The sequence below is a fragment of the Haliotis rufescens genome, unplaced genomic scaffold (assembly GCF_023055435.1).
Source record: "Haliotis rufescens isolate VD_foot unplaced genomic scaffold, xgHalRufe1.0.p SCAF_12, whole genome shotgun sequence".
Lineage (NCBI taxonomy): Eukaryota > Metazoa > Mollusca > Gastropoda > Lepetellida > Haliotidae > Haliotis > Haliotis rufescens.
The window spans coordinates 272,059-286,555 of record NW_025963802.1 but is presented as its reverse complement, the minus strand read 5'-3'; the positions used below and the strand labels follow the sequence as shown (position 1 = coordinate 286,555).

Below are 14,497 nucleotides of genomic sequence, written 5' to 3'. Positions count from 1 at the left end.
AACTCAGTATAATGTTACAACAGAGGACAATATAAACAATACTGGTTAGTTACTCAGTATATTGTTACAACAGAGGACAATATAAACAATAGTGGTTAGTACTTCAGCATCATGTTACAATAGAGGACAATATAAACAATAGTGGTTAGTAACTCAGTATAATGTCACAACAGAGGACAATATAAACAATACTGGTTAGTAACTCAGCATAATGTTACAACAGAGGACAATATAAACAATAGTGGTTAGTAACTCAGTATAATGTTACAACAGAGGACAATATAAACAATACTGGTTAGTAACTCCGTATATTGTTACAACAGAGGACAATATAAACAATAGTGGTTAGTACTTCAGCATCATGTTACAACAGAGGACAATATAAACAATACTGGTTAGTAACTCAGTATCATGTCACAACAGAGGACAATATAAACAATACTGGTTAGTAAAAGTATCTGCTAGTAAAAGTTTCAGGCTAGGGTTGCATCTTATGCCAGGCATAAAATAGGCTATGTGTATCTTCCCAAGGCAAGGGAGATAACAGACTTCAAAAGTCCAGTTTCTTGTCGAACTTTGCTGGAATTTAAGAGTTATATATTATGGACAACACAATGACTGCCATGCAGATTTCGGTTGATTGCAGGATTGTAAAGTATGTGTAACGTCAAATGTGTGTCTACAGATATTTTCCAAACCTTTTCATGTTTTTAATAAAGGTGCTCAAATGATTTGATGCATCTTGCAAGGTAATATTACAAAAAAAGATTTTGATTATCGATCAGATCATCTTGACTGGGCGCCCCCATTTTGTTTGAAGCGAATGCAATTGATACCAGAGGTGGAATCTGATTGGTCAGAAAGAGGGTCATAGAAGGGGGACATAACTTGTAACAGCCACTGGTGGTGATCCGATCGAGCCAGAAAATTCCAGCCTTGTTCGGCAAGGGTGGAAACTGGATTTTTATGATTGTCATGCCAATACCTTGGTAGTTTTGCATTTCAAGTTTTAATGAGTGAATTTTGAACACAAAAATCAAAATGCTACCTGATGCAGGTTTCAGGTTTCAAATCTTATACCTTTAATAACGGGACTAGTTCAAGGGATCAGTGGAACGGGGTATTGAGTCCAGACTTTATATTGTGTTTGTCAGACATGGCCTGATTGTAACCGCATGCACCACTAACCGATGTTGACATTCATGGCTGCTGCTGACTTGTCAGTGTCGGAGTCGCTGATGAGAAGTAACTTCATCCCATTGGTGAGTTCCAGGCCTCGATACAGACGTTTGTCCTGAGCTGACCTCAAGATGTCGCCATTCTCCCACACCTGCTTGATGCTCTCTGTCGCCATGATGAAAGGAGACCTCAACCTGCAACATGGTAGTGCCAAAACTAGAACAATGCTACATCGTGTCATATACCAGTACTGACAGGGAGACTTAGGGAGACCTAGGAATCATTCTACAATACAACCACCATACAACCCACCACACAACCCACTTGTAGTGGGATGATATACAGATGCCTGGGTGGATCATGATCTTTAACTTCTCGATACAGGTGTCGGTCACAATTGCACACTACGTAAAAAGTATCGATTTTTACCATAAATGTATTCTTTAGAAATGTTACACCAAACACTAATTACTTGTGAAAATGAGTACTGAAAACATAAATATCTTCATCCATTGTGCTATATTTGACACTGCCAACAGCGGTAGAAACTAAAAATTTTTGTCCACTCGTCCTTATAATGATAACATATATTAAAACCTTTCAAAATGGCAAATTTCTACTAGTCCTTAGGAAACCTTAACTATTGGGCAGTTTGGCAAGGACTACAGGACTAGTGCCAATTTCTAACCCTGGCCAACTGTAAATCGTTAGTATGTGAGATATTTGGCCATACTGTCTATGAAAAAGATGGCTTACGCACCACAGATAAGAGCACATGCAAGTATCGTGATACATATCGGATTGTTGAAAAGACTTCCGCCCATATCCCCCCTCCAAAAGTCCAAAAGTTATATATGAATGCATTGCCGATCAATCGTTTTAATTAAACGGAAGATGATATGAAGATACAGGCGCAAGTCTTAGCCATCAGGGGCAACACATTAACTTGTGAATACTAGTTATCGTGTGTACATACACATGCTATATTGGCGATCGGGTCATGAGATAGACGTGTATTTGTTGGTTATCGCAAGCAGTCGGAACGGTTCGCCTGCTTATTGCCCACGGCTCTGATCACTGATTAGAGTATAAATTCCGGCAATCTGCTCCAACCAACCAGACTGCCATTCCTGCACAAGGTTGTGACACACCACCTCTCCAAGTCGAAATATTCTATACAACACTGGGCGAGATCCCCGCGACAATGACAACAAATTACCTACCTGTGTTTCTGATTTCTGCTTGTTGACACCGACAGAAACCTGACAACTGGACCGCTCGATTTGTAATGAAATAATCCAACAGATTGCAAAAATAACTTACGTATTTTCATTAAAAAACAAAGGCAATTCAGAACAATATTGAGAAATTAGGAGCCATATGTTAGATTAATTTTCATTCGCAGCATCGCCAGATGGTTCGCAGTTGAATATTTCATCAAAATGTGTAGATTTGCTTTTGGAACTCTTTAGTGAAGGAGACGCAAAGATTTCTATTTCCGGTCAATATATAGTCTATTTCACTACTCTTCACACCAAAAGTGAGTCATAGCGATATAGAGGATATTTCATGTGTCGAGTAAAATATCATGTTTCTCTCACCGGGTGACGGGGGGAAAGGAGATATTTTCAAATATCTCCTTTCCTCCCGTCACGAGATGAGAGAAACATGATATTTCACTCGACACATGAAATATCCTATTTATTATATACTTTTGGTGTAGTTGTCTGCAGGAAGATTAAATTATTTCATTACAAATGTAAAACCTTCAAGCGTAAATTCTCCCTACATAACACACATGGACGGTTTTCTACCCCCTGTAAGTACGACTAAAAATGTAGTTCCGTATTTGCTAAATCTTAAAAAATATAAACAACAGTAACCAAAAATATTTGATGTCACTAAAATTCTTTAGTAAATATTTGGATATGATTAAATACAAAATCAACTTCATCAAAATAAATTTCAAATCAATGAGACAGTTGTTCGAAGCGAAAGAATACACGCAATTCAAGTCACAAAATGGCGCTTTGCGAAACGTAAAGTATCGACTGACAAATCAGAAGAGAAATTCACAGTTTAATACAAATCATTTTCAACAAAATAACAAACGGTAAGAATCGGTATTAACTACATAAATGACCATCTGTCATTATATGACTTGTCAACGTTGAACTGACGTAAATCAACAGTTTGTGTACGAGCTGTCTGTGTAGGCCAACAGTTCCGTCAACGTGTTATGTTCACTGCAGTGAAATATCAGGTGTTATGTTCACTGCAGTGAAATATCAGGTGTTATGTTCACTGCAGTGAAATATCAAGTGTTATATTCACTGCAATGAAAATATCACTTTTCTCAACTTCAGAAAACTCAGTCTTTCACACTGAAGTATATAATAAAAGTAAGGCTTCCCGGATTGTGTAAGATATCGTATTCACGATTGGGCAGTAGCGTGCGGTTTGCTATCGGTCTAAAATATTTGATACACAAACTGAATAGTTTTTCATAGAATACGGAATAGATAATGCAACTGCACATTGTATAGTCGTGGATGCCTAAATAAAAATACTTTATTATTAAAAAAACCCACAGGTAAAGGTGAAACGCGCATTTCTTTCTGCAATCGGGCTATATCGCTGTGCGGAGTTTGACATGTCGTCTGCTTCAGCATGGCCCCAAAGGAAAAGACATTTAGCACACAGGAGATAAGATTAATTAACAAGATGTCAAATTATGAGGTATTAAAGTGACCCCAAAAGTTTGGTATGAACCGATCTACAGCGGAAAAGATCCTAAAACGATATAAAACCCGGGAATCACTTGAACACTCATCCAGATGTGGCAGACTCAGAAAGATGAGATGAGGAGAAATGGGGTTTACGTCGCGTCCAAGATTATTGCACTTATATAATAGTGACGTGCATGCACGTGTGTGTGTCTGTGGCTGCGTGTATACTCGGACCCCATGGTACCGCGGCATTCATCGTATCGCGGCATTTGTGATTTCCGGTAGTTCACGCGGGACACGCCTCTTAGCAGCTGTCTATTTATGCTAATCAGTAACCAGGAAGTGCTCACTTCGTAAACAATTTCAATTTCCTCGGAATGTTCCGTCTGCTATAAGTAAGGAGTTATTAATGCGTTGATACATATTTCTGGCATCTTTTGTAATATTACCGTACCCCCATCTATCAATGGCCAACGATATAACCCGCAGTTCCCCAAGTAAACTTTCTCTATCGACCTGAACTAGATCATCTGCATATTCATGACGACTAATAAGGTAACGGAAGTTACGTAGTCCGCACATTTTTTCCCGCTCTGTGTCAAGAAACTATTGGGAGATCATAAGGGCCATAATGCCAAACTTAGAAATACGTTCTTCACTAGTAGCCAAAAGATAAATACATACTTTGGGCATACTAGGAGTGTTTTTTAAAATATTCATTGTTAACGTTTAACATTTTTCCATTATGTGACAAATTATTGTCATCCAATTTTTTTAAAACGATCTTAGAATATCATTTCTGATATTTTGTTTTTGATTTTTAAAATACTTTTCTCTTACCTTTCTGTAAACATGCATTGAATACCTATTACAGATAACACATTTCGAATTTTACTTGTGCTGTCTTTGCACTTGTCTGGACAAATCACTGATATCTGGCATGATCATACTAAGTGGTTGGTAGAATTATGTCTTCTTTTTGTCAAATTCGGACCTCCATACACAACTTTTCTCTGTACCGCGATACGATGAAGTTCTCTCCCTTGTCAAACTGAGCGCGAGGCCCGGCTTTTACTCGGAGCTACTAATGTAAATAATGAACTTTTATCAGTAAAATATGCATTGTTAGATCAAATAAATGATATCTGATATAGAGAACACGAATACCCATAACGGTTAGTGAGTGCATTTTGTTCCGTGCAGCGTACATGACAAGTACCGCGATACCCCGAGGTTGCAGGCTACTACTCCGGACTGATGCCGATATATAGTACTAGCCCACTGAGATACCATGCCGCAGTTTGACTCCGAGCCGACCAGTCCTTGCATCTCCTTAATGTCGAGCGCCAGGCTGGGTAACAAGTAGAACCATATTTTAACGTCTTTTGGTGTGACGCGGCCAGGGATCGAACCCCGGATCTTCCGTTCTCCCGGAGGTTGCTCTACCACCAGACCACGGAGGCGGTCTCAGACCCAGAAAGAGTGACGATTGCGGAGAGGTATGTTCGCGAGCATTAGGTAACCGAAGTGTCTTGGCGAGCATGCTGTAACCGAGGTGTGTTGGCGAGCATAGGTGACCGAGGTGTGTTGGCGAGCATGCTGTAACCGAGGTGTCTTTGCGGGCATGCGGAAACCGAGGTGTCTTGGCGAGCATACGGAAACCGAGGTGTCTTGGCGAGCATGCGGAAACCGAGGTGTGTTGGCGAGCATGATGTAACCAAGGTGTGTTGGCGAGCACGAGGTAACCCAGGTGTGTTGGCGAGCATGCTGTAACCGAGCTGTCTTGGCGAGCACGAGGTAACCCAGGTGTGTTGGCGAGCATGCTGTAACCGAGGTGTCTTTGCGGGCATGCGGAAACCGAGGTGTCTTGGCGAGCATGCGGAAACCGAGGTGTCTTGGCGAGCATGATGTAACCAAGGTGTGTTGGCGAGCACGAGGTTACCCAGGTGTGTTGGCGAGCATGATGTAACCAAGGTGTGTTGGCGAGCACGAGGTAACCCAGGTGTGTTGGCGAGCATGCTGTAACCGAGCTGTCTTGGCGAGCACGAGGTAACCCAGGTGTGTTGGCGAGCATGCTGTAACCGAGGTGTCTTTGCGGGCATGCGGAAACCGAGGTGTCTTGGCGAGCATGCGGAAACCGAGGTGTGTTGGCGAGCATGATGTAACAAAGGTGTGTTGGCGAGCACGAGGTTACCCAGGTGTGTTGGCGAGCATGCTGTAACCGAGCTGTCTTGGCGAGCACGAGGTAACCCAGGTGTGTTGGCGAGCATGCTGTAACCGAGCTGTCTTGGCGAGCACGAGGTAACCCAGGTGTGTTGGCGACCATGCTGTAACCGAGGTGTCTTGGCGACCATGCTGTAACCGAGGTGTCTTTGCGGGCATGCGGTAAGCGAGGTGTGTTGGCGAGCATGATGTAACCGAGCTGTCTTGGCGAGCACGTGGTAACCCAGGTGTCTTGGCGAGCATGCTGTAACCCAGGTGTGTTGGCGAGCATGCTGTAACCGAGGTGTCTTTGCGGGCATGCGGAAACCGATGTGTGTTAGCGAGCATGAGGTAACTGAGGTGTGTTGGCGGGCATTAGGTTACCGATGTGTCCTGGCAAGCATGTGGAAACCGAGGTAGAGTCACAACCAGTGTCAGTGGTGTATAAAAGTCATTTTATCCAGAACTGACACTGGTTATGACCCGTTACTGCTTCCTTTCACCAGAGAACATAAAGTAGATTGTGTGGTCTCTGCTTTTATACAGTATTGACACTGGTTGTGACCCAATATCTTGTAGCCGCTAAACTTTGCGTTTCAAGCCCCTGTGATCTGACCCTGCTGTTTCGGAGATTGTGTCTTCGTCTCTCCCGCATACACACGCTATCCACGCTAGACTACCCTCGAGCATAGGACAGGTCCTAAGAGCACCTCTCGGTTTTATTTGTACAATTGGGGCAACTACAGTTCGTTGTGCTACTGACAAGTGTTATACATTTCATTCGTCGCATTGACTTGGAGATATATTATTATTGCCAGTCACGGGCAGGTTTAAGGGCTTGTTACAGCACAGTAATATAACAAGCCCTAAAACCTGCCCGTGAGTGGGATTGGATCATAAATATCACAAACATTATAAGTCTCTTATTAATTATACGTGTAAATATCTTCCCCAAAACATCGATAAGGACTGATCATTTATCATTGGGAGGCGGGCATGAAATAATGTTACATAAACTGGGGGCGGAGTCAGAAAACTATAACACAGCCCTTATAAGGTCAATCTCAGCGATTGAATGACTACAGTGACATTAACACCAAATCGCATTCCCTTTTCCATAGATCTTTACTGTACAAGTATGGACGAGAAATCATTAGTTTGTTTTGCAAAGTTTAATCCAAAAACATTTATGAAAGGTAGAAAATAATTTGATGAATGATTTGTGAACAGGAAACGTTTATGGCATTGTATTCTGAAGAGGTGTATACATAGTGAAATATGTGATGTGCTGACAAATGTGTGTATTCAAAGGTTGAATCTGCTATAAAAATATTTCTTTGCTCCATTTTACAATATTTCAAAGCTGTTAGTGGTATACAACAAGGGTGTGCCTTCAGTCCGCTGCTTTTTTCTTGTTTATTCTAGAATTAGAAAATGTAATACTTGCCTGTTTACTGTTGGTCAGGATTCCTTTGATATTTTGATATTATTATATGCCGATGTTTGATTATATAGTTATTGGTGTACAGAAAAAATATGTTCTTAAAACGTTCTGTACCACATGGGGTTTGAATGTGAATTTGGATAAAACTGACATTTTAGTTTTTAGCAATGTCTAAGTCAAGAGGCTAGAGAGATAGAGGTATGGTAATGTCTGTGTCAAAATATCTGCTTATCATAACAATCTTAGATTGTTATTTTCTAATCGATTAATTAACTCACGTGTACATAAAGCAAACAAAGCATTATTTACTCTAAATAAATTACAATATGAATATATAAACAGTTTAATGACAGTCTTATTTAAGATATTTGATACCCAAATAAAACCTATTGTGGTATACTTGTATTAATCTGAAATAATTAATCTGGTTTATTTATTGTTTATCATAAATATTCTTTCAAATGGTTATCAATGCCAAATAATAGATACCCTAAGCAATGCTATCTTTTAATTAGATTCATTAGATCAGTGTTTTCGTTAAACATGGGTTACATATGCCAAACAATCCTTATTTACCTATGGATTGGTCCTGTTTGGATTTCACAGGAAGTTGGAGACGGAACATTGCATATAAAATATAATAAAACTTGTAATCAGCAGGATTGATGTGGTAAAGTATCTGAATCCAACAAATGAATAATGAATATGAATCGATGTTAACTGTTGAAAATTGTTTGTCTACACTAACATGTCGAGAACATAGAAGTTATTTTGTTGTAAGAGTATAAGAATTGTCAATAATGGTGAATGTTGGTAGACGATATGGTATTGACAAATGTAAAAGACTCTCTCTGTTATGCAGGAAAAAGAAGATGAATTTCTTCTTTCTTTTTAAACTTTTTGTTAATATGCCTTTTATCATGCCGACAACAAAGTGTTATTATTAACCTTTGTAAATATAAATGTGTAAAGGCGGCTTTAGCTACAAGGAAATGCATTGTTACTATGTAAAATAGTATGCTATCTTGTACACGTCATCCGTTATATTCTTCCGCATGTACACTGTTACAAATAACATATTTGTACAGTGGCCACAGGTGGTCCAGTGCACAGGTGAAGTTCATCTACTGAGAATTTCTAGTCCTGCCCACACTGAAGCAAAAGTTTGTTTGTTGTTAATGTTGGTTGGCTGGTTGGCTGGTTGTTTACCGCCGCACTCAGCAATATATCAGCTATATGATGGCGGTCTGTAAATAATCGAGTCTGGACCAGACAATCCAGTGATTGATATCATGAGCATCGATCCACGCAATTGGGATCGATGACATGCATCATCAAGTCAGCGAGCCTGACAACCCAATCCCGTTAGTCGCCTTTTACGACAAGCATAGTCATCTTTTACGGCAAGCATGTGTTGCTGAAGACCTATTCTACCCCGGAATCTTCACGGGTCGTTGTTTATGTAACACATGTGGCCTCTCATTAGGCAAATGACTTTGTTCGAAATGTGCCTCTGCTCACCCAGCAGTGAATGGGTACCCGATAGGATGAGGTGAGATGGGGTTTAACGTCGCGTCCAAGATTATTGCACTTATATAGCGACGTGTAGGTACGTGTGTGTGTGTGACTGCTTGTACTAGTCCGGACTGATGCCGGTTTATAGTGCTAGCTCACTGAGATGCCATGCCACAGTTTAACATGAATATCCCACTCAGACACAGTATACTGACTCCGATCCGACCAGTCCTTGTTTTAGTCCCTTAATGCAGAGAGCCAGACAGGGTAACAACAAATACCATTTTTTAACGTTTATGACGCTGCCTGGGGATCGAATCCCGGACCTTCCGCTCTCCGGGCGGACGCTCTATCACTAGAGCACGGAGGCGTCTCCCGGTAGGATGAGATGGCAATGTGGTTGTTAACTTGTTGTCAGTACAGAATACAGATGTGCTGTAATTACAACTCGTATTAAGCGCTGGAAAAGTTATAGTTGTGGATAGTGCTCAAAATCGAGTGTTAATGTTATTTCTTTCATATATGTACACGTGTATGAAGAAGTAATATTTTAGTTACTTATTTTTCTGACTTTCAGAAGTAATATAGGTACAATCATCTACTTTATAACATAATATGTCATATGACTTTCAGTGTCACAAGACATACTCAATAACTATCTTCAGATAATGATATTATTAACAATACTTTGCTTTTATTCGTTAACAGGCTGTTTTCAATTACTCCGGTTCTCCAAGCAATGACTCCCTGTCAACCTTATTTCGACCACCTTGTGAATTTGTTGATAACCAACGATGCACTCAAGGAAACTGCCCTTGGTATGTGACTAAACTCACTAATTCCTGACAAAGACAAAACAAAGTATCCTTCAGATTGTTTATATCATGCATTGGGCGTTTTCATCCGGTTTTTTTCAAACTTAATACGCATTCATGTCTTCATCAAATATCTGTTATCAGAAAATAACCCTATGCGCATCTAATGTATTGCTTCCACCATAAAGACTTCGGCAAGGGTTGAAACTGGACTTTTTATAGTCAGTTAACTCTCTTGTCTCGGTAAGATGCATAAGGACATGTGTTGAGACAACAATTATTCATATGATACTTGCTTTGTTTATTGCTCTATATCATTTTATAACGATTATATCATTGCAAATAGTAATTTGTCGTACATAATGTTATCAGTAGGTAGTGTCTCGTAAGACAAGATGTGTCTGGTTGGTTAACATATTTTACAATAGTAGAGAATGTTTTCCCTATGTGTGTTTAACTTGTAAAACTTTAATAAACTATATCGGTCTGTCCGTATGCATACGCTGGTCTACGCAAGCCAAGAGTGAGTGAGTGGGTGAGTGAGTGAGTGAGTGAGTGAGTGATTGAGTGAGTTGTTGATGGGAGCAACCATTTGATTTTCGGGTGTTTAAAACAATAACCAGACGGCTGTTTTACAGGAATAGGGGAAAAAATACTGCGCCCTTTCCTTGCAGACGGCTTGTATTGAAAAGTCAAAGTTTCATTCACAACTGCTTTTCTTAAAGGTGCAGACTGTATTGAAATGTAAAAAAATACAAGTTTTGTTTATTTATCTTAAAAAGGAAATAATTGAGCAATGTTGAAAATAATTAATGAGCTCCTACACATTAATATAAATGCTGATCTCAAAACCAAGATCACGTGCTTCGGATGCTCATGGTCATCCTATGAACATACATAACATGTAATTAGTTATTCTTTCATGTTTTTCACGGGGGCACGGGTGGCCCACTCGTGTAAGGCGCCGCAATTCGCTGTGCAGAGTTGCGTCCCTTCGGCACGCCAGAAACCTATTTTGCCAGATTGTGGGTTCGTATCCCGGTTCGCCCCGATTATGTTTCTAGGTTTGTCAGCACCATACCCGTGCTCGTGGGTTTCACCAAAGTGGTAAACGTCTGAGACCTGCATCACTTCGGGCTTTCCTCCCACATTAAGCTGACACGCCGTGATATGACTGGAATACTGTTAAAAGCGGCGTAAAACCCAACTCACTCACTCACTCATGTGTTTCACGTACCAATTTCAGTTCTGGATAACCCCGAGGATGCAAGTATTTTCACGAGATTGACAAAATGGTTTCTCGGTACTGTATTGTTTATCTATTCTTCCAAGTTTTATGTTCATAGGTGGTGTTGGCACTTATATAGTGACGTGCATGTGCATGTTCTTTTGTGTGTATCTGTAATTAATTTTACAAAGAGCAAAATAGTGTTCAAATTTCCCGCGTCAAATGTAGCAGACTCTATTATCCATAGTTCACAGCTGACATTGTATTTGTGTATGTTGGTATTTTGGATGGTAGGGGGTAAAAGGGTTTTTCCCTCCTAACTTTTGTTTTCAACTTATAACATTTTAAAAGTCCTAACGCTCTTTAGACAGTCGAATATAGCTTGATGCTTCACATCTATTGTTTTTTGGTATTACTTCACAGATCCGCTCTGGGCGATGAGTTCCAGGCTCTGGGCCATTATCCGAGGTATGTTGATAATGTCAGTATCTCGGCGACTAGCTCAATCTGTATCATGAGTGTTTGTGAGTGAGTGAGTGAGTGAGTGAGTGAGTGAGTGAGTGAGTGAGTGTGTGTGAGTGTGTGTGAGTGAGGAGAGTGAGTGTGTGTGTGTGTGAGAGTGAGGAGAGTGAGTGTGTGTGTGTGTGAGTGTGTGTGTGTCAATGTGTGTGAGTATGTGCGAGTAAGTGTGTGTGTGTGTGAGAGTGAGGAGAGTGTGTGTGTGTGTGAGAGAGAGTGAGTGTGTGTGTGTCAACGTGTGTGAGTATGTGCGAGTGTGTGTGTGTGTGTGTGTGTCAATGTGAGTGAGAGTGTGTGTGTGTCAATGTGTGTGAGTATGTGCGAGTGAGTGTGTGAGAGAGAGAGTGTGTGTAAGGTAAGCATATTCGTGCATCACATGTATGCTTGCTGAACCTTACCGCGTATATCACGCTTGAGCTCAGGTAAATTATTAATATTTATTTATCTGTCGTGTAATATTGTGTTCACGATAATAATTTGGTTGTTTGGAGCAATGCAAATTGCAGTCACGAATCCACAGTACCATGTATTCGTGCCTAAGCACACTAACTTACAAATACAGACTTCTATATTCCTAATATTTTAAATACGATTAATGAAGAAAAATCGGAGTTAATGCTTTGATAATGACTGTAGATTAGTTAGAAGGGGGAGCGGCGTGCATTACGTGGGCTCAGAAGTAACAGATCATAAGAAAATTATAGAATCTACAAAAACATTAGAAATTAGGCAATAAGGAAAAAAATAAGTTGATCATTAAACAAAAACAACCACATAATTAGATATACGCTTTAGTGAAGATTAAACAACGTTTTGGAAATCCGCGAATCCTGTCACATTTCGTGTTCATTTTCACTGGAGTCATGGTTCACTCATTCCAGTGCTCTTTTCAAGAAAATCAAGCTTATGGGGATATTAGGGTTACATTTTCGGAAGTACACGAAGAAATGCAGAATGTCACTGGGGGAATTAATTCTGATATTACTTTTAAAGAAATTGTTTAAGGAATTAAAACTGTATTTATTAGAATACCTGCACATATTGTTTGTACATATTTTGAAATAGGATATTCCCACAGCAATGGACACTTGGTATAATTCTTCCAATATATAAAATATATATGAGTAAGTTATTTACTTCCGTTTCAAATGATAGATTATCTACATGAAAAAATCTAATATGAAAAAAAAATTAACTGAGAAGCAAGCTGGCTTTAGATTAGGCTGCTGTACAACATACAACATATTTGTGCTAAATGCTATGATCCCCAAATATTATCTAAACGCAAAGGAGCATTTTATGTAGCCTATATCGATTTTTAAAAAAACTCTCGATTCAGTCGATAGAAAACGCCTCGTTGTTTTCCTTGGTCTTTCTGGTATAATTCTTCATGCTTTACGTTCAATTTACGACAGTGTAAAATGCAAAGTTAAAAAAGATAAGTTATATATTTTCTGGACTGTTCAATTGTACAGCTGGTTTAAGACAGGGTTGTATCCTCAGTCCGTTGTTATTCTCCCTTTATATTAATGAACTAGTGTACGAATTGAATATAAAATTTGATAGAGGAACGCAGCTATACTCTATAGCTTATAGAGTTATTGATATTACTATTGTACTTATACCGTATTTTGGTCTTCAGAACCATTTGAATACTCTAAAATCATATTGTGATAAATAGAAATGGTCAATATTGATAAAACTAAAATAGTTGTCTTAAACAAAAGGAAAAATATGGACCTCTGAAAAAATGTGAATCTTGGGAATTTTGAGTTATTTTCACTTCAAATCTAAATACGCATAAATCACTTGATGCCACTTCCTTTCAAGGGAAAACGCGCTTTGTACATTGTAAGAATCATGAATAGCTTCGGTTATTTAACCTATGAATTTTTTTTTTCTCAAAATATTCTTCATGAAAATAAAAAAAGTACGAGAATCTGTACTTTACAAAGAAAATGTTATCCCAAATAAATCAATGTTGGTATAGTTTCTTTTGCCCGTCAGTTTATAACATTTGTTACTCTTTTACGTAGTTTTCAAATAAAGTCAAATTAAAACACGTTTGCTTAAACTTATAAATTTAGCTCCATTTATTGATTTATTTTATAGGGTGGTGCGCACCCCCACCCAACCACCTCATTTCTATTTTCTTATAACACGTTTTGGCATCATATTAAAGTTATTTATCGTACAAATCTTTGAGTCCTTAACACTCCGTAACAATCTGACAGCTTTAGCTTTATACTAGTACCATTGCTCGTCCGTTTCTCTCACTTCTTTACTGTGAAATCTAGTGACACGAATCTCCTTACATGTTCTTCATGGAACAATCACTTCTGTTTCAGATAACCTCATTGTTCAAAAGACCACAACTGCAGTTACGACAGTGAGGGACAAGTACCCTGGTATTACGCTGATGCTTTTTTTCAATTCTTGAATGCTTTCTCCAGATAGAGAACACAGAATTGTATTTCTTCTTGGAATATCGAACGTCTATCAGAAACCCCTGAGCAAAAATCGACAGAGTAGTCTCCCCGGACAACTTTCCACTTCCGGCGCGTACAGGCGAAACGAAACGTAATAGATGATACGTGACATTCTACCATGAATTTGGAATTTACTCGATTCTGATTGGTCAATCAGAGGCTATTAAATCACAATAAACCCCCTCTGATTGAAACAGCTGGTTTGACGGCCCATTCGTCACTACACGCCTCTTTCCGTAACCGGCTTGTCCCGGAATAACACGAGTTGGTCACGAATGTTGACGGCCTAATCACCGCGGAAGATAATATTCATAGAATAGTACTATTTTCAGTCATTGTCGGTAGGCATATTTAAATAATTATATCTACAATTACAG

At 39.4% G+C, this 14,497-nt stretch overlaps 2 protein-coding genes across 3 annotated transcripts in view; one reads left to right on the top strand and one right to left on the bottom strand.

The window, feature by feature from the left end:
• LOC124117264 (insulin-degrading enzyme-like) overlaps window positions 1-2,666 on the bottom strand; it is a 35,753-nt gene extending 33,087 nt beyond the window's left edge. The window contains exons 1-2 of the mRNA XM_048393231.1: window positions 2,403-2,666; window positions 1,189-1,373 (exon numbers count right to left, since the gene is read on the bottom strand). Coding sequence (XP_048249188.1) covers window positions 1,189-1,373; window positions 2,403-2,512 — 295 coding nt within the window. The 5' untranslated portion in view covers window positions 2,513-2,666. The remainder of the gene's footprint in view (window positions 1-1,188; window positions 1,374-2,402) is intronic.
• Window positions 2,667-3,201: 535 nt separating this feature from the next.
• Window positions 3,202-14,497, top strand: part of LOC124117274 — a 32,628-nt gene continuing 21,332 nt past the window's right edge. The window contains exons 1-5 of one of the 2 annotated variants that reach the window (XM_048393230.1): window positions 3,202-3,292; window positions 9,778-9,887; window positions 11,131-11,187; window positions 11,536-11,580; window positions 13,980-14,039. In XM_048393230.1, coding sequence (XP_048249187.1) covers window positions 9,809-9,887; window positions 11,131-11,187; window positions 11,536-11,580; window positions 13,980-14,039 — 241 coding nt within the window. In that variant the 5' untranslated portion in view covers window positions 3,202-3,292; window positions 9,778-9,808. The remainder of the gene's footprint in view (window positions 3,293-9,777; window positions 9,888-11,130; window positions 11,188-11,535; window positions 11,581-13,979; window positions 14,040-14,497) is intronic. The other variant, XM_046479081.2, reaches the window with a different exon arrangement.